Source organism: Oncorhynchus keta, chromosome 35 (assembly GCF_023373465.1).
Source record: "Oncorhynchus keta strain PuntledgeMale-10-30-2019 chromosome 35, Oket_V2, whole genome shotgun sequence".
Taxonomy (NCBI): Eukaryota; Metazoa; Chordata; class Actinopteri; order Salmoniformes; family Salmonidae; genus Oncorhynchus; species Oncorhynchus keta.
The window spans coordinates 19,928,085-19,946,963 of record NC_068455.1 but is presented as its reverse complement, the minus strand read 5'-3'; the positions used below and the strand labels follow the sequence as shown (position 1 = coordinate 19,946,963).

The 18,879-nt window shown below is 39.8% G+C and overlaps 1 protein-coding gene across 4 annotated transcripts in view; it reads left to right on the top strand.

Annotated features, from left to right (window-relative positions):
* Window positions 1–4,286: 4,286 nt before the first annotated feature.
* LOC118369059 (neuronal PAS domain-containing protein 3-like) overlaps window positions 4,287–18,879 on the top strand; it is a 536,261-nt gene continuing 521,668 nt past the window's right edge. For 2 of the 4 annotated variants that reach the window (XM_052496674.1, XM_052496672.1), the window contains exon 1: window positions 4,287–5,674. In XM_052496674.1, the coding sequence (XP_052352634.1) occupies window positions 5,523–5,674 (152 nt within the window). In that variant the 5' untranslated portion in view covers window positions 4,287–5,522. Of the gene's footprint in view, window positions 5,675–7,764; window positions 8,475–18,879 lie in introns of those variants that run through there. The other 2 variants (XM_052496675.1, XM_052496673.1) reach the window with 1 other exon arrangement.

The following is an 18,879-nucleotide window of genomic DNA, read 5'->3' as shown; positions in this document are numbered from 1 at the left end:
GCATTTACTACGTTTCCATCGTCGTTGATGGCCTTGTGCTTTTGAGAGCATTCACGGTCCTCTATTACATTTCCAGAGAGAATCATTTCCTCATCATCAAAATGCTAATGTACTTTAATCTGGATGAGGAAAATAAAATTGTGGTAAGAAATTAAAACAGGTTCATTTAAGTTTACTGTACTGTATGTGCTACATTATAGGTGTTTGTATAGCGAGGCCAGTAGAGCCCACCCCCCACCCCGTTGTTCACTGTGACATTCAATGTGATCGATGACATTGGCACACACACAAAATAACACAATATGCCATGTCAAAGTCATGTACATGTACTTAACAAAAGGTTAAAAAGAACCGCAAAAAGAAAGTAGTACATAAAAAAGACAACCATGTGTCAGTTGATCATTGTGGTAGGCAGGTAGGCAGTATGTGTGACTGTGAGTGAAAGGGCCCGGGCGATGACAGAGGTTCTGGCCCCATCAGTGGACCAGGGATTGTGCTGATTGTGTTCATGTAATTTAAGAGGTTTAGATGATTGGATTTCAGACTGTCATCAAATCGCGTTAAGAAACAATTTGATATGGAATCACATCTGAAATGGCAGTGCGGGAGCTTTTAATGGAGGAAAAAGAAAAGCAACGATGTCATCTCCACTTGGACATATTGAAAGTCTTTACCTGAATGTCCCAGCTGTAATTCCTCACAACAGTTAATCCATAATTTCTCCTGAGCCCCAAATCATCTTTAAAAGATAGGGAAGCAATATTTCATATTACATTAGGATGGTTGAGTAAAAGGTGAGTGTTTTCCTTGCTCTATGCCTCCCTGGCTCTGACCTGTCCATCAGATTGGACAATTAATGGTAGAGTACGATCATAGGAACTCAGTCACCATACATCCTATATTTTCATGGAAGAATTCCCCTTACTGACATGTACAGTAAACATTATAGGACAGTTTCTTAGACAGAGATCAACACCAGTACTGGACCCAAATGCACTTTCAATGGAGGATCTTCTTTGAGAACACTTTTTAGTCCTGGACTATGATTAATCTGTGTCTGGGTAAACTGACCCTACGTGAGTTTGAAAAAACAGTGGTATAGTGCATAGTGAAAACCTGTGAGAACTTGACTATTTGTGCTATTAAAACCATACATGCTACTATTGTACTTTAAATCCAATTTTAAGTTGGATTTCCCTTTAACATGTCTCGGACCAGAACCCAAACAGAGCTTTATCCTCTCTAAGACTTTACAAAATAAGTCACATCACAGACAAAATAGAGAAATGTATGAATCACTGCATATAAGACATGATTATAACTGCATTGTCATGGTTTTTTTCTTCTTTTTTTTGCTCTTCTCTCACATTTCACATGTTTTATTTCTTCATTTATATTACTACCTCTATTGTGAATTGTTGGGAAAGAGCTTGCAAGTTAAGCATTCACTGCACTGTTTTACACCTGCTGTATTCTGTGCATGTGACAATACAACTTGAAACTTATAATACTCGGATCCTTGGTACTCACAAAAGAACGATGAAATTATGATTCTGAGAAGCGTCTTCAATTATCAATTTCTGGAGAGATTCTTCAACCGTGTTATCAGATAGACAGTTGACTCTCTCTTTCTGGAGGAGACATTCTTCAACAGTGTTATCAGATAGACAGTTAACTCTCTCTTTCTGGAGGAGACATTCTTCAACAGTGTTATCAGATAGACAGTTAACTCTCTCTTTCTGGAGGAGACATTCTTCAACAGTGTTATCAGATAGACAGTTAACTCTCTCTTTCTGGAGGAGACATTCTTCAACAGTGTTATCAGATAGACAGTTAACTCTCTCTTTCTGGAGGAGACATTCTTCAACAGTGTTATCAGATAGACAGTTAACTCTCTCTTTCTGGAGGAGACATTCTTCAACCGTGTTATCAGATAGACAGTTGACTCTCTCGTTCTGGAGGAGACATTCTTCAACAGTGTTATCAGATAGACAGTTCACTCTCTCGTTCTGGAGGAGACATTCTTCAACAGTGTTATCAGATAGACAGTTAACTCTCTTGTTCTGGAGGAGACATTCTTCAACAGTGTTATCAGATAGACAGTTGACTCTCTCGTTCTGGAGGAGACATTCTTCAACAGTGTTATCAGATAGACAGTTCACTCTCTTGTTCTGGAGGAGACATTCTTCAACAGTGTTATCAGATAGACAGTTAACTCTCTCGTTCTGGAGGAGACATTCTTCAACCGTGTTATCAGATAGACAGTTAACTCTCTCGTTCTGGAGGAGACATTCTTCAACAGTGCTATCAGATAGGCAGTTAACTCTCTCGTTCTGGAGGAGACATCCTTCAACAGTGCTATCAGATAGACAGTTAACTCTCTCGTTCTGGAGGAGACATTCTTCAACAGTGCTATCAGATAGACAGTTCACTCTCTCGTTCTGGAGGAGACATTCTTCAACAGTGCTATCAGATAGGCAGTTAACTCTCTCGTTCTGGAGGAGACATTCTTCAACAGTGTTATCAGATAGACAGTTCACTCTCTCGTTCTGGAGGAGACATTCTTCAACAGTGCTATCAGATAGACAGTTCACTCTCTCGTTCTGGAGGAGACATTCTTCAACAGTGCTATCAGATAGGCAGTTAACTCTCTCGTTCTGGAGGAGACATTCTTCAACAGTGTTATCAGATAGACAGTTCACTCTCTCGTTCTGGAGGAGACATTCTTCAACAGTGTTATCAGATAGACAGTTAACTCTCTCGTTCTGGAGGAGACATTCTTCAACAGTGCTATCAGATAGACAGTTCACTCTCTCGTTCTGGAGGAGACATTCTTCAACAGTGCTATCAGATAGGCAGTTAACTCTCTCGTTCTGGAGGAGACATTCTTCAACAGTGTTATCAGATAGACAGTTCACTCTCTTGTTCTGGAGGAGACATTCTTCAACAGTGTTATCAGATAGACAGTTCACTCTCATTCCGGAAGAGACATTATAAAACACTGTCAAGTTCTGATAAGGTAAATGACTCAGAACTACTGTAGAATGCCATGGTAAGATGTCCGCCCCATTCCCCATTCCTTAAGAGGAATGATTAGACTTTCTGAAATCAGATGCAGGATTACCCTAAATGAATACTATTCACAGTTAAATAGCTCAACCTCCCTAACTACACTGTTCTATTCACTGTAAGGCACCTTGTAACTTCAAGTACTTCAACATACCATTGATTATCATTATTTTCAGAGCGAGAGAGAGAGAAGCAGTTGCACCTGCCCCCGTTCTGTCTCATGTACTTTAGCAAAGAACTGTAGACACATAAATGCAATACAGAGCCCTCCAAATAACTGAGCAGGTAAACAGCAGCAGAGATGGTTCATGTAATTGTATCAGGGGCCTGTAATGTCGGTTTAAAGCCTCCAGTGCAATTCATTTGATTTCATTACAGGGAAAACACAGCAAAAGGTGTCTAGCAGTTTTCTGGACCTCATTCTTGGAGCAGTTTTATTAGACATGGTTAGAGAACCAATCCAATTTTAAGTCTCATGTGAAGAGCTTTGGTTGTTTTTTATTGGTGTTTAATCATCTGGATTGGTCTATGTTTAGAGGATCATTTCATAAGAGTCTGCCATTTACATATTCTAAAGGTGTAGTTTTAGAGGCTAAATGTTTAAGTATAAAAGGACTGAATGCTCCTACTTTAAAGAGTAGAATTGTTTTTGCAAAACCTTCATTAACATGGTATTAACATGTTCATTAAGTATGCTTGGGTTTCTGCCCTTCTGAGGAGAGAACATTGTTATCTAGATAATGTATAATGTGTTATGAAACCTTGAGTTGGTTTCCTCTTGAACCCTTCACTTAAAGCAAACAGACTGAATCTTACAAATAAATATAAAGTAAAGATGTTTTCATAGGCAAATTGTATATTATAAAATTAAGTTATATTCTATTCTACCTGATCTGTGAGTAATTGGATCCAGTTCGTATTGGCTGCACTGTCTATCAAACACATAACTGTGTCTTGGTGTGAGAGGGTTTGATAGCAGACCTATGTTAATTTGTACTTTACCCGCGTAATGAAAGGGCGTATCAGTTTCAATGGAATCGATTTTAGCTGTCTCCCGGGCTGCAATGGGTTACTGCTCATGCAGTATCCTTTGCGCGTTCTTGTCATTGTCTTTGATTGGCTGGAATGGTGCTGCGCGCGCTCCGTGGATCGCTTGCGCGAGGCAGTTAATCAGCAGCTGCTGAGGCCAAGTTCATCCGCTCACACGCGCTAGGAATGGCATTGCTACCAGATCAAACAACAACACCGTCTATGGGAACATTCACAAAGACAGCAACAAGCTTATTTACAAATGTTCTGCTGCACATTAGGGCATAGCAAGTTGAGAGAACCTGTTCCGGAGACACCTCACACAAACAACAGCACATAGAGCACCTGTCAAGAGGAGAGGGTTTCAGTCCTTCAAAGAAAGATAAGAAAACATCACACTTCAATTGTTGGAGACAAACTGAACGCTTCAGCGTTATTTGAAGTTTTTTAAACGAATTTTTCACACTAGCCTATCAACACATCTAGGCATCCTTACAAATAGCATCGGTCCTGTTTTGGAAGTGACACTGTGCCAACAGTAGTGGAGGGCATAAAATACTTTCACTTTTTGCAATCCTCTAATCTAGGTTTAACGATTTGGTCAGCGACCTACTGCCAACTCCTGTATTGCCTATAATGTAAGTGCAAATAGTTATCCATTTCAAAACTTGATATTGCATGGTTTTGTTCGTAATAACACGTGGATTGGAATTTGGGGAAATGATGCTGTGAGCACGGAGGATGCAACCCGGTCAGAGATTGTGGCTTTAAGCCTTTTATTTTTCTAATCGTCTAAGCGTCTTAAAGAGATAACGTTTCAGTAAATTCAAAATAAGGTTATTGGTGAGCTTTTTATGACAAGAAACCGGTTCCAAAGAAGCGCCTGAAATGTGTTAATCTGTTTAACTTTTTAGGTAAAAGTTCCTGACCGCCTGTCACTTCTTATATTTAAACTTCTAGATCACCAGTCATCAATAACACTAATCAATGTTCCACTTTTACATATAGAACATGCTAAAGTAAATTAATATATATTATTTCTGAATAGTTCAGTAACATAAGGCTAGACTTTACAATCTTTTACGCAAGAATTACGGGTAATGCTGCAATAGCCTATTTGGCACAACAGATTCGAAATTTGATCATTCTAGATAAAGAACAATATTCACTGATCTCCACTGTCTCCAACTACAAATCCGTGCGTAGAGGACGCGTTTCCTGCCCCGCACATCACCGGCATCAATGTCATTGCTAACCTCCTGAAAGCTGTGAAAGCTAGAGAAATCAAGACGTAGAATGGCCGATGAGCTGGTAACCATCACTAATGGGATTGTGATGTGACTTGTTCGGCTGGAGGGACGGCTGCTGCTATTCGTTGAAATATCTCCATAGACTCGGTGCGTGTTCAATCTTCCAGAGCGGGGATGATCAGAATCTTCCCGGATTTCAGCGTTCAGGTGACAGCGGCAGGTGGAGGAGCCGGGGGAATGCCATCAGGTCACGCCATGGGGAGAGTCCCCGGTACAACTAACGGGAACCCGCAGAACGTCCAGGGGATAACCTCCTATCAACAAAGGTATGTTGACCACTGGGGAAATGTGTTTAGTTTTATTTTATTACACCCATTCTTTCATTCAGACATGGCCACACAATAATAGACGTATAGAGATGACAGAGATATAGATTGATAGAGATAGAGATATAAGTCACTAAACTCTTTGGGTTGGTTTTGGACAGAGGTGTCATGCTCATAGAGGGCACGTGCCCCCTCAGATTTGTCCTGTAAAAAAAATATATAAAAAAAAAAATACATTTTTAAATAGGTTCCCAATCTTCCAACCTCATAACTAGCTACCAAAAAGACATTTCAGGCTATCAATCAAGTTAGAGTAGCTAGCTCGTGTAACTATCTTAGTTGGCATGCCTGCTGGCAAGGTTGGTAGACTTAAGAAAAGCTAGCAATAACTAAATGTGCTGAATAAGACTCCCATGCCTTTCAATATTTTACCCAGATTTTAGCAGTGATGCAGAGAAGCATACTTAGTTTCCTGAAAAAAATAACCATCTGTCAGGAGGATAAAGACAGCTCAAGAGGTATACTTAGACATGAAGAAAAAAACATACATTTTTTTTACATAGAATTAAGCATAATGATTATGGCTCTAGATTGCAGGAAAAAGCTGTTTCAGGTGTTTGAATAATGCTAAATTCTCAAATTTATGGACAGAGGGGTTAGCCCCCATTCAATAGACTATTTAAAATAGCCAAGTGTTGTTTATGCACCACATTATACATGCAACAGCATGTAAAGTAACTTTCTTACTACATTCCGCAGGTAATCACCAACCCCCAGCCCTGCTCACATACTTTATTCCCCTTCAGATTTTTGGGGTGCATAACGACCCTGCTACCACATTTATAACATATGGCATTATCAAGTTTCACATCATGCTATTTATGTGATATAGGCCATATGGATGACAATAATTGGAGTGGGATTAGTTAAAATGGTGATTACCTGAGGAATGTGGTAAGAAAGTTACTTTACATGCTGCTGCATGTATAATGAGGTGCATACAACAACACTTGGCTACACAGTCAACTTATTCTGAAAGATGACTTAAAGTAGGCTATCCATGACACCTTCATACCATTCAATAGACTATTTTACAATAAATAATTAGGGTAATCTATAGACCTTCACTGAACATTTTACTTGCTACTTGATCATGCATGGCTATAAAGCCTGTCAAAGATAATTAGGGTAATTATGTTATACACCGAGACTTAATGACTGGCAAAAGTTGACACATTGACTTTAGAAACCAATGGTATTTGTGTTTAAATGCTTTTGCAACCCATATTTAAAATCACACATATTCTAGAGTGACTCATTATATTTTATAAAACATGTTGGGAAACCTATCTTGTTTCAGGTGAAAAATATATAGATTAAAGCCTACATCTGCCCGTTGAAAGGAAACTAGTGGCATGACACCTGCTAAAATATAAACATAACATTTTGGGGGGGTTAAAGTAACTGACGATAATCCATAGGAATTTTTTCTAAGGCAAGTTGTATTTTCTTTGATCATATTATATAACAACAAAAAAACGTTTATAGGCTTAGTATTTTCAAACCAACTGTAGTCTATGTGTTCACATTTGGTTATATACAAATTACCTGAAGTTTGTATTTAGCATCGAGTCAACACATTTTGACAAGTCAGTGACCTTGATTGTTCATTGATTGAAGACTAGTTTTGATCTGATGTGACACTCTAATGATAGTGCATTTAAATGCAAATGATTGAACAATTAGGCTAATGTAGGGCTAATTCATATGTTATAATACACTAAAATAGCATTTGCTTTTTAGATTAAACTAAAGTGAATCACACCCAGATAACTCTTAAATAATAGGCCTACTTAAAACAGATATACAGTAAATGTATGAGGATAAATTTTCATTTCAATTATGAATGTTATACGTTGTTAATAATATAGGCCTATAGTCCTCATAAAATAAACACTTTTTTAAATCAACTATGAAATTGATACAACAAGTGGCATGTGTCCACTGTCTAGTATATACATATTTTATAATGACAATTCTAATCAAATTTGTTTTACAAACACTTGAGCATTGGAAATAGTCACATCCAATATCTATCTGCAAGACGTATTACTATCAAAAACATTTCCATTTAGCTTAATGAGAAAACCTCATAGGCCAATGCATAAAACTATAGATGCGTCTTATAGCAGTTACAAAAAGCACAGCCAAGGATATTTGCGTATTGCAACCTGTATAACGGAAAATGACAACTGTCTCCAACTACAACTGAGTGGCGTTGTTGCTCTGGCTGGAGAGAAGATGTTTCCTTTTTCTCATAGAGCGAGCCAGGAAAAGCTGGAAAATGCACAGACAAACAGACTTAGAAAAATCCTTTACGAAGCACCGGAGACAACGCGCTCTTATGGAAAAATGTAATGAGACGATGTGCATAGGGTAGCCTAGCATTTCCACTGCTACAACCCAAGCCCCATGTATCAGGAGAGCAGCGGGATTTGAGAAGCGCATCCCCCGGTTTCCACTCACTTTTCTTGGCATGCCTTTCGAGCTCGGTCTTGGGGTTTTTTGCTCCTTTTTTAACGCTCATGAACGCCAATACACGGAGACGGGGGCACGGTTGGTCCACATCAGCGCTACAGCTTTGTTTAAATATACCCAGACTACATGAAGCATTGCTGTCAGGCGTCACGGCTTTATGTCAAAATAAATCTGAAGAAAAAAAAAGTAAGAAATCAAATAATTGTAGGAAGATGGCGCCCACCAAGCCTAGCATTCAGCAAGACCCTACAAGAAGAGAACGGTAACGCTTGGAGTGTTCTATTTATATATGTAAACGTTAACGCTTATCATTAGATGCTATGCGATTTTGAGTGGAGATGTCAGAAGTTTCTATGTTGCCCTTTCCAGCAGGAGTGCGTCTGAGAATTGGGGACCTTGGCGTTCGGGTAACAGGTATAGCCTTGAGAAGGCGTATGTTATACGGAATAGAGGGCACACACACCGTCAGTGCATATCGTCTGTTAGAGCGCTTCCCTGCATTGCAGGCACTTTCGCATTGTTTCTGCTCTAAGCAAGGTTGTTTAGCTTCGTGAAACATGTGCATTCATCGATGACAATGCCACTGTTTGTTTCTGTGTAGCATGGAAGTGCTGCTTGCTAGGCCAGGCTGTGCTCTTCTGTGTGCATTGGTGAATCACTGCCTGCTGTTTTGCAGCCGGACACCAGTCACTGAAGCTTGTGAGAGATAAATTAGCATACACCAGCAACCAGCTGTTGAGGAACTTTAAATGAAGCGCATGTCGGATCAGACATCACCCAGCATGTATGTAATGGTTGTTGTAGACCTGTTGTAAAGGACAACACTTTGACTTCAGCAGTCAATTGTATTATATGGTTTAATTTGCATCTGTTGAAAACAAGCAGGTGATTAGATGTAAATTAATAATGGTGTGTTGATAACTGGAGTTGAAAGTGTCTCTTGAAGGCGAGTAGGCAATTGTATTTTCGCAAATAATAGAACAATTCTAATTATGGGATAGCTACATCCTTATGTTGTTTTTCTTCCACAACATCAAACAAATTAGAATGAAGCTTTATGATCTGAGTTTATTACAGATAATGACAACTTCATAACAGACAGTTTTATATCTATGTGTTATTGAACGCAGTGCTCATGCTTTTATGGAATATAACAAACCATCTACAATATATTGATGTGTACTGGGATGTAATCTGTTAGGACACATTCTATCTAACATGCTTGTGTTACATTTGAACATAAACTTGATCAGGTAAATTTTGTATGTGTATGTCAGAAAAACGAATATAGTGAAAACTTGACTTGGACCATTACTGTCAAAACTTGCTATTGTGCATTATTATTATACACTACTCATGTTGTTAATAATCCTAATGAAACATTTACTAACTGTCTGAGTAAATGAAGGCCTGTGATTTCACTTTTTCACAATTTCATTCAGCAAGTTTGCAATTGCAGCAGTATCCAGCCAGCTGCAGCAGGGAATGTTTATGCTAAATCAGTCTCTGGTAATCTCTCTAGCAGGAGCATATTTGTGTGCCATTCTGGGTTATATCTGAGAGATAGGAATCTTGAATATGGAATTAATTTAGAGGGGGAAACTTCATAGCCTGTGGATGAGTGCTTTCTTTATCACCGGTCTCCTACCGGTCTCCTATTGCCATTCTGCAGAGGTTAATCAGACTGTGATTTGTCATTCTGCTTCACTTGAGAGTTGAACTAAATAACACTTGAGTCTGAGAATTCTGATTGAAGGACTATGTGAATATATTTAATTTAATGCCCCTCTTAATAGCATCCTGATGTTTGCCAGAGTGGGAGGTAGGCTGTTTATAGTCGCTGCTGTCCTCAAGGTGGTGGAATCTGACTAATGCCAGCCTGACTGACTTGGGCAAACAACTTCCCTGTCTGGATTAAGGAGAGGGAGAGAGAGAGAGCCAGAAAACCTGAGCCTACGCCTTCACTATGGTGAATCACTAAAACAATACAGAAATACACTACAGAAAAGAAGGAACAGCACGTCAGAAATCAGCTCAATGTAATTGAAGAATCCATAGTATCTAGCCCCTCCTGGAAAATTGGAAACTCTAAACAAACAACAACACAAAGTGTTATCTGTTCAAAACGGAGATGTATGAATAAACCACTTCTCCAATCTTTTTGGCTCAAAAACAAAGAGCAAACAGCAAAACATATACATGATCAAATACAAACATATACATGATCAAATACAAATCTATTAAACTATTAACTAACTATTAAAGCTATTATCCAGAAACCACTAGATTCTCCAATTACATTGAATTAACAAAATACAAACCCTCCAACCCAAAAAGACCTGTGGGGTTGATGGTATCCTAAATGTAATGATAATATATACAGACCACAATTTCCAATTGGCTATACTTAAACTCTTTAACATCATCCTGAGCTCTGGCATATTTCCCAATATTTGAAACAAGGACTGATCCCAATCCACAAAAGTGGAGACAAATTTGACCCCAATAAGTACCGTGGGATATGCATCAACAGCAACCTTGGGGAAATCCTCTGCATTATCATTAACAACAGACTCTTACATTTCCTCAGTGAAAACAATGTACTGAGCAAATGTCAAATTGGCTTTTTACCAAATGACCGTACGACAGACCACGTATTCACCCTGCACACCCCAATTAACAAACAAACAAACCAAAACAAAGGCAAAGTCTTCTCATGCTTTGTTGATTTCAAAAAAGCTTTCGACTCAATTTGGCATGAGGGTCTGCTATACAAATTGATGAAAAGTGGTGTTGTGGGAAAAATATACAACATTATAAAATCCATGTACACAAACAACAAGTGTGCAGTTAAAATTGCCAAAAAACACACATTTCTTTCCACAGGGCCAGGGGGTGAGACAGGGATGTAGCTCAAGCCCCACCCTCTTCAACATATATATCAATGAATTGGCGAGGTCACTAGAACCGTCTTAAGCACCCGGCCTCACTAGAATCTGAAGTCAAATGTCTCCTGTTTGCTGATGATCTGATGCTGCTGTCCCCAACCGAGGAGGGCCTACAGCAGCACCTAGATCTTCTGCACAGATTCTGTCAGACCTGGGCCTTGACAGTAAATCTCAGTAAGACAGCAAAAATGGTGTTCCAAAAAAGATCCAGTTGCCAGGACCACGAATACAAAATCCATCTAGACACCGTTGCCCTAGAGCACACAAAAAACTATACATACCTCGGGCCTAAACATCATCGCCACAGGTAACTTCCACAAAGCTGTGAACGATCTGAGAGACAAGGCAAGAAGGGCCTTCTATGCCATCAAAAGGAACATCAAATTTGACATACCAATTAGGATCTAGCTAAAAATGATTGAATCAGCTATAGACCCCAGTACTCTTTATGCTTGTAAGATCTGGGGTCTGCTCACCAACCAAGAATTCACAAAATGGGACAAACACCAAATTGAGACACCAAATTGAGAAAATTCTGCAAAAATATCCTCAACATAAAACACCAAATAATGCATGCAGAGCAGAATTAGGCCAATACCCGCTAATGATCAAAATCAAGAAAATAGCTTTTAAATTCTACAACCACCTAAAAGGAAGTGATTCCCAATCCTTCCATAACATTTACCTAGAGAAGAGTCCCCTAAGCAAGCTGGTTCTGGTGCTCTTAGACCCAACCAAATCATGAAAACAAAAATATACTTTCTCATTGGAAAGTCCAATTTTACCCCAAACAGAGAGTACACAGTGGCAGAATACCTGACCACTGTGACTGACCCAAAGATAAGGAAATATTTGACTATGTGCATACTCAGTGAGCATAGTCTTGTTATTGAGAAAGGCTGCTGAAGGCAGACTCACATATCTATTGGGTGAAATACCACAGTGTGCAATCACATCAGCAAGATTTGTGACCTGTTGCCACAAGAAATGGGAAACCAGTGAAGAACAAACACCATAGTAAATTCAACTTATATATATGTTTATTTATGTCACGCCTTGGTCATTGTATTTTGTGTTTTCGTTATATATTTAGTCAGGCCAGGGTGTGACATGGGTTTATGTTATTGTATTTTCGTATTGGGGTTTGTAGTATTTGGGATCGCGGCTGATTAGGGGTGTTGTATAGGCTTGGCTGCCTGAGGCGGTTCTCAATCAGAGTCAGGTGATTCTCGTTGTCTCTGATTGGGAACCGTATTTAGGTAGCCTGGTTTCACTGTGTATTTCGTGGGTGATTGTTCCTGTCTCTGTGTAGTATCACCAGATAGGCTGTAATTAGGTTTCACGTTCCGTTTGTTGTTTTGCTTTTGTTTAGTTATTTCATGTATCGCTTTTTCCTTCATTAAAGACATGAGTAACCACCACGCTGCATTTCGGTCCGACTCTCTTTCGACAAACGAAGAACGCCGTTACAATTGATTTTATTTATGTACTTTAACTATTTGCACATCATTACAACATTGAATGTAGACATAATATGACATTTTAAATGTCTATATTATTTTGTTACTTTAGTTTGTGTAATGTTTACTGGACATGTTTTATTGTTTATTTCACTTTTGTTTATTATCTATTTCACTTGCTTTGGCAATGTAAACATATGTTTCCCATGCCAATGGTGAGACGGTGTTGGCTTGAGTTCACACACACAACAGAGTAACACTACCCACACAGTTGGCTTGGTTTCACAAAACAATTCCCCCCTCTGGGAAAACAAAAGTGCTAATTTGTTCTATTTCCTGTTCTGTTCACTTCAGAATATTTGCAGAACAGAGTTAAGAATTAGTATAACTAAGATCGCTATAGTCTGTAGAGGTGAGCAACGTGATGGTGTAGTTGCTGTGAAGACAGTGTATGAGGCTATGTTTAGGTAAAAATGATGCCACATTCTACTTTGTTTTGATGGAATTATAGAGTGAGCTTGGCATTTTTTGCTTGTGGTCTCAAATATTAAAGCATCACATTTTTTCCCTCGCTATTAAATTATTTCAGTATGTAATTATTGTTTACAATGACAGAGGTATATCTTGCTGTGATTTTCACTTGTCGTAAACAACTTGAACCAGGCAGCAATGTACAGACAGTATAGTCTGTTTTTTTTTTTTTACTCTTAAAACCATTTTCACTTCAAATGAAATACTAGATACATATTAGATGAAACTGACAATCTTTTGTGGGAAGGAGTGCTTTGGACCAAAGCAAAAGTTCAAGGAAACAGCCAGTCAGCAAAATACAGTAATGTGTTATTGTCAGAGAACACTGAGAGAGGCTATTACATCTCATAGTTACAGCCCGAAGTTGGGATGGACCTTACTAAAAAAATGTACCTGTTCACCGCACAGCCCCCCTTGGTTGGTTCTTTTCACAACGATGGTGATTGTCAGTGTGTGTTTTTTTCCCCAGAAGCGATGGTAGAGGTAGTGGGGCTTCCTGGGGGATTTTTAGTTTGTTGATAAGGTTTTAAAGGACATTCTACTCCAAGATGCTTGAAAGTTAAGTTATGTTCTCTTCCTTTGAAACTCCTCTGAACATCGAGGAGAGTTACATTTTATCTCTTGATCTCAATGACATTGCCAGCCAATTCTATATTAACTCCAAAAATGATATAGCTAGCCTAACTTTACTGAATTTTAGCTAACACATACATCTATTAACAGGGTTGGCAACACTTCCAGGATTACAAGCTAGCTAGATAGTTACCTTGGAGGTTTCTCTGTCAATCCGATGAGAATCTGAGAAAGAGATGTAACTTGTTGTAACTTGTTACTCTGATCTTCAATTCGTATCTTTGCCGAGCTGCTAAATTAATATAGGGGAAATACTGATGATGGTGCACTAGATAGGGTGTGTTGCTGTAAAACCATGGTACAGAGGACACACTATCCAATCCTCTCGGTTGGATGTTGCACTGTAAGAGAACAGAGGTGAATAACCCATTATAACTGTGTTTATTTCTCTCAATTAGGATTGATTTCCTGTGTGTGTTTCCCTCTCTGGCTGCACACATGTCGTCGTCGGCACTGTGATGCGATGCAAGTGGTGTGTTGATTACCGTTGTTCTCCTCCTCTTTTCTCCTCTGTGCGTGTATGTGTGTGTGTGTGTGTGTCCGCCACTGCACTGTTACTGTCAAGGTCAGAGTATGGAGCGAGAAAGACCTAAAGAGTATGCATCCTGGGCATAAGGTGTAATAATGTTGCAGCCATCGAGTTGTACTATAGCTATTTCTGCATTAAAGTACAACAAGGCTTGTCTAGAGAGAGAGATGTTGCTTGTGTTTTACTACCCGTTTCATGATGCTGCTCACCTAACACTACTTGATCATATTGTATTTTTCTTGCTGTGTAGATTTCAGGCGTGGTTGGCTGGCTGCCGTTTGTACCATCTATAGATTGCAGCAACTGTATAGTAGTAGTAGACGGCTCAGAGCTCAGAGAAAAGCACCGTTGAGGACTATTCTCTCTGCTTATCCATTCCTAGTACTATAAATATGTAACAGATGTGCTATAACACCCTTATTAATGATCTCAGTGATATTTATCCAACATTCTCATACACGTACAGTCAGTAGTGCACTATTATATATAGCTCTGTTCACGTGCTCATACCCTATTATTGCTCCCTGGAAATTCCATGGCAATGCACAGTCAAGCACACTGAAATTGCATCGTGTATTTGAATAGAATGGCTGTGCTATATCCACTCTCTCTCCCACCTCACCTCACTATACTGGAGGGAAAGGAATCACTACAGGTCTGCTGACGGGGCAGCTTTCTCCCTGAGTAGTGCCTGTCCTTCAGCACCTAGCTAGTTCAATTACCAAGTAGGATTGTTTAGATAGACAAGGACTCACCCCCCCTCTCTCTCTCTCTCTCTCTCTCTCTCTCTCTCTTTTGTCCTCCATCTATTTGTAAGAGAATGACTGTTCCGTCCTGTCCTCCCTGCTGGTTTCCTTTAGGGAAAAACCATTCTCTGTATTCATCACAATCACTAAGCAGCGGCTTGACATACAATATTTAATGCTTTGTTTACACACCAAAGTCACGACTTTGAATATTCGCAGGTGACTTGGAAATTGCCAGAGAGCGCAGGCACGGCACACTGCTATCGTTTAATGCCCGTCCTCAGCAGAGAAGAGACCTGTGTTTAGTGTCTGTGCTTCCAGACAGATGTTGAGCATGTTGATTTCCATCTGGTGCTTTAGGTAATGCTCTCTTCTAAAGCTACCAGAAAAACCTGCCCTCTACTCACGCTCTGATTTGATTTGATTTGATTTCACAGTCTACCGCTGTAAACCTACTCTCCTAACCTACATCTCATCATACTGTAGTAGTCTACAAATGGGAAATTGTATCTCAAAATTTCCTCTGTGTGCTACTGCAGAATCTCTTCTTCTCTTCCTCTTTCCTCCTCAATGATGGCCAGATTTGTAACCGACGCTTTGAACAATAATGTCTCCAGACGTCTCCATGCCACAACGTTGATCTGTTGGAGCAACTTACGGACATTAAGCCCCGATAATTTTTTCCCCTGATCGTCCCCGTCTCCCCGGCTCTGACCACAGGCACCTGCAGGGCTCTCCTTGATGATCAAGGGACTGTAAAATTGTGATTGATTATTCAGTTTAGCGTGAGAGAGGCAGAGCAGGGGGTAGGAACCCAACCAGGTTAACTGCCCTAGCTGCTGATATAGTTCCAATGACATGTTACAGACCTTGACCTGGAATAAAGGGATTCTTCCTATGGGGAATTGCTGGGTAGCTGGGAAGCTGCTTAGCCTACCCGCCCTGTCTGTCTGTTCGTCAGTCTATCTGTCTTGTGATGTAGCAGTAACCCCTGGCCTAGTCTCGCGAAGCCTTGCATCAAAATCACGTTGCTGTCAAGCCTTTTTTGGAAGCCTGGTTCTCGACGAAGGTTACCCCTGGACAACCACTCCCACAAAGGAGCTGTGGATCTGTAGATATTCCTAGTGAAACATTCCTTAAGGGAAGGCCCTGTGCTGGGTTTTACTTGGTGGCACTTGAATGTGATTGTAGTGCAGTCCTGTTTAAATGAATGTAATTTGAATCCAGCGTTCCAACACATACACAGTTCCACACAGAACACTGCACATAGATGCGGTAAAGAGGTCAATCAAACTCAACCAAAACAATGGAATTGCCATGGAAAAGTGTGGGGGAAAGGGCCGTGGGGAAAGATCCTGAGTCTCCTCATTGCCCCCCAGTAAAATGATTCTACATTTAGGATATTGTTTATATGTGTATTTCACACTATGTTGAGGTAAAAACCAGAGTATAATTGTATTATTATTAACCTTTATTTAAACAGGGGAAACAAGCTGAGACAGTCTCTCTTACAGTTGTGCCCTGCAATGAATAAGAATTTAAAATCAAACACAATTAAAACAAGAGATCGGCCGATTAATTGGGGCCGATTTCAAGTTTTCATAACAATCGGAAATTGGTATTTTTGGGCGCCGTATAGCCGATTTTTAAATTTTGTAAATTTTACATTTTCTTCTTACCTTTTATACCTTTATTTAACTAAGCAAGTCAGTTAAGAACACATTCTTATTTTTAATGACGGCCTAGGAACAGTGGGTTAACTGCCTCGTTCAGGGGCAGAACGAGATTTTCACCTTGTCAGCTCGGGGGATCCAATCTTGCAACCTTACAGTTAACTAGTCCAACGCAATAACGACCTGCCTCTCTCTCGTTGCACTCCACAAGGAGACTGCCTGTTACGCAAATGCAGTAAGCCAAGGTAAGTTGCTAGCTAGCATTAAACGTATCTTATAAAAAACAATCAATCATAATCACTAGTTAACTACACATGGTTGATGATATTACTAGATATTATCTAGCGTGTCCTGCGTTGCATATAATCTGACTGAGCATACAAGCATACAAGTATCTAAGTATCTGACTGAGCGGTGGTAGGCAGAAGCAGGCGTGTATACATTCATTCAAACAGCACTTTCTTGCGTTTTTCCAGCAGCTCTTCGTTGTGCGTCAAGCATTGCGCTGTTTATGACTTCAAGCCTATCAACTCCCGAGATGAGGCTGGTGTAACCGAAGTGAAATGGCTAGCTAGTTAGCGCGCGCTAATAGCGTTCCAAACGTAACTCGCTCTGAGCCTTCCAGTAGTTGTTCCCCTTGCTCTGAATGGGTAACGCTGCTTCGATGGTGGCTGTTGTCGTTGTCTTCCTGCTTCGAGCCCAGGGAGGAGCGAGGAGAGGGACAGAAGCTATACTGGTACACTGGCAATACTAAAGTGCCTATAAGAACATTCAATAGTCAAAGGTTCATGAAATGGAAATGGTATAGAGGGAAATAGTCCTATAATTCCTATAATAACTACAACCTAAAACTTCTTACCTGGGAATATTGAAGACTCATGTTAAAAGGAACCACCAGCTTTCATATGTTCTCATGTTCTGAGCAAGGAACTGAAATGTTAGGTTTCTTACATAGCACATATTGCACTTTTACTTTCGTCTCCAACACTTTGTTTTTGCATTATTTAAACCAAATTGAACATGTTTCATCATTTACTTGAGACTAAATTGATTTTATTGATGTATTATATTAAGTTAAAATAAGTGTTAATTCAATATTGTTGTACTTGTCATTCTTACAAATTGATTTTTCTTTTAAACCGGCAGATTAATCGGCATTGGCTTTTTTGGTCCTCCAATAATCGGTATCGGTATTGGCGTTGAAAAATCATAATCGGTCAACCTATAATTAAAACATATAAAAAGTACATGATGTAGATTAAAAATATATGTAAAAATAAACTTCTATAAGAAAAACACACATTACAAAAAGAAATCACAGTTTATAATAAAAAGTGAATGTAATGTGCATTTAAACTGTCTTACAGGCACCAAAACAGCTAACTGGAGTTCTCTCTGAAATTCATTCCATGAGTGTGGAGCATGATATTCAAATGCCGTTTTGCCTAACTCAAATCAAAACAAATCAAAGTTTATTTGTCACGTGCGCCGGATACAACAGGTGTAGACTGGACAGCTCGCGGCTGTGCTTCCCTTTGTAGTCTGTAATAGTTTGCAAGCCCTGCCACATCCGACGAGCGTCGCAGCCTGTGTAGTATGATTCAATCTTAGCCCTGTATTGACGCTTTGCCTGTTTGATGGTTCGTCGCAGGGCACAGCGGGATTTCTTGTAAGCTTCCGGGTTAGTGTCCCGCACCTTGAAAGCGGCAGCTCTACCCTTTAGCTCAGTGCGAATGTTGCCTGTAATCCATGGCTTCTGGTTGGGGTATGTACGTACAGTCACTGTGGGGACGACATCCTCAATGCACTTATTGATAAGGCTGGTGACTGATGTGGTGTATTCCTCAATGTCATTGGAAGAATCCCGGAACATGTTCCAGTCTGCGATAGCAAAGCAGTCCTGTAGTTTAGCATCTGCTTCATCTGGCCATTTTTTTTATAGACCGAGTCACTGGTGCTTCCAGCTTTAATTTGTGCTTGTAAGCAGGAATCAGGAGGATAGAGTTGTGGCCGGATTTACCAAATGGAGGGCGAGGGAGAGCTTTGTACGCGTCTCTGTGTGTAGAGTACAGGTGATCTAGAATCGCCCCCCTGGTTGCACATTTAACATGTTGATAGACATTTGGTAGAACTGATTTAAATTTCCC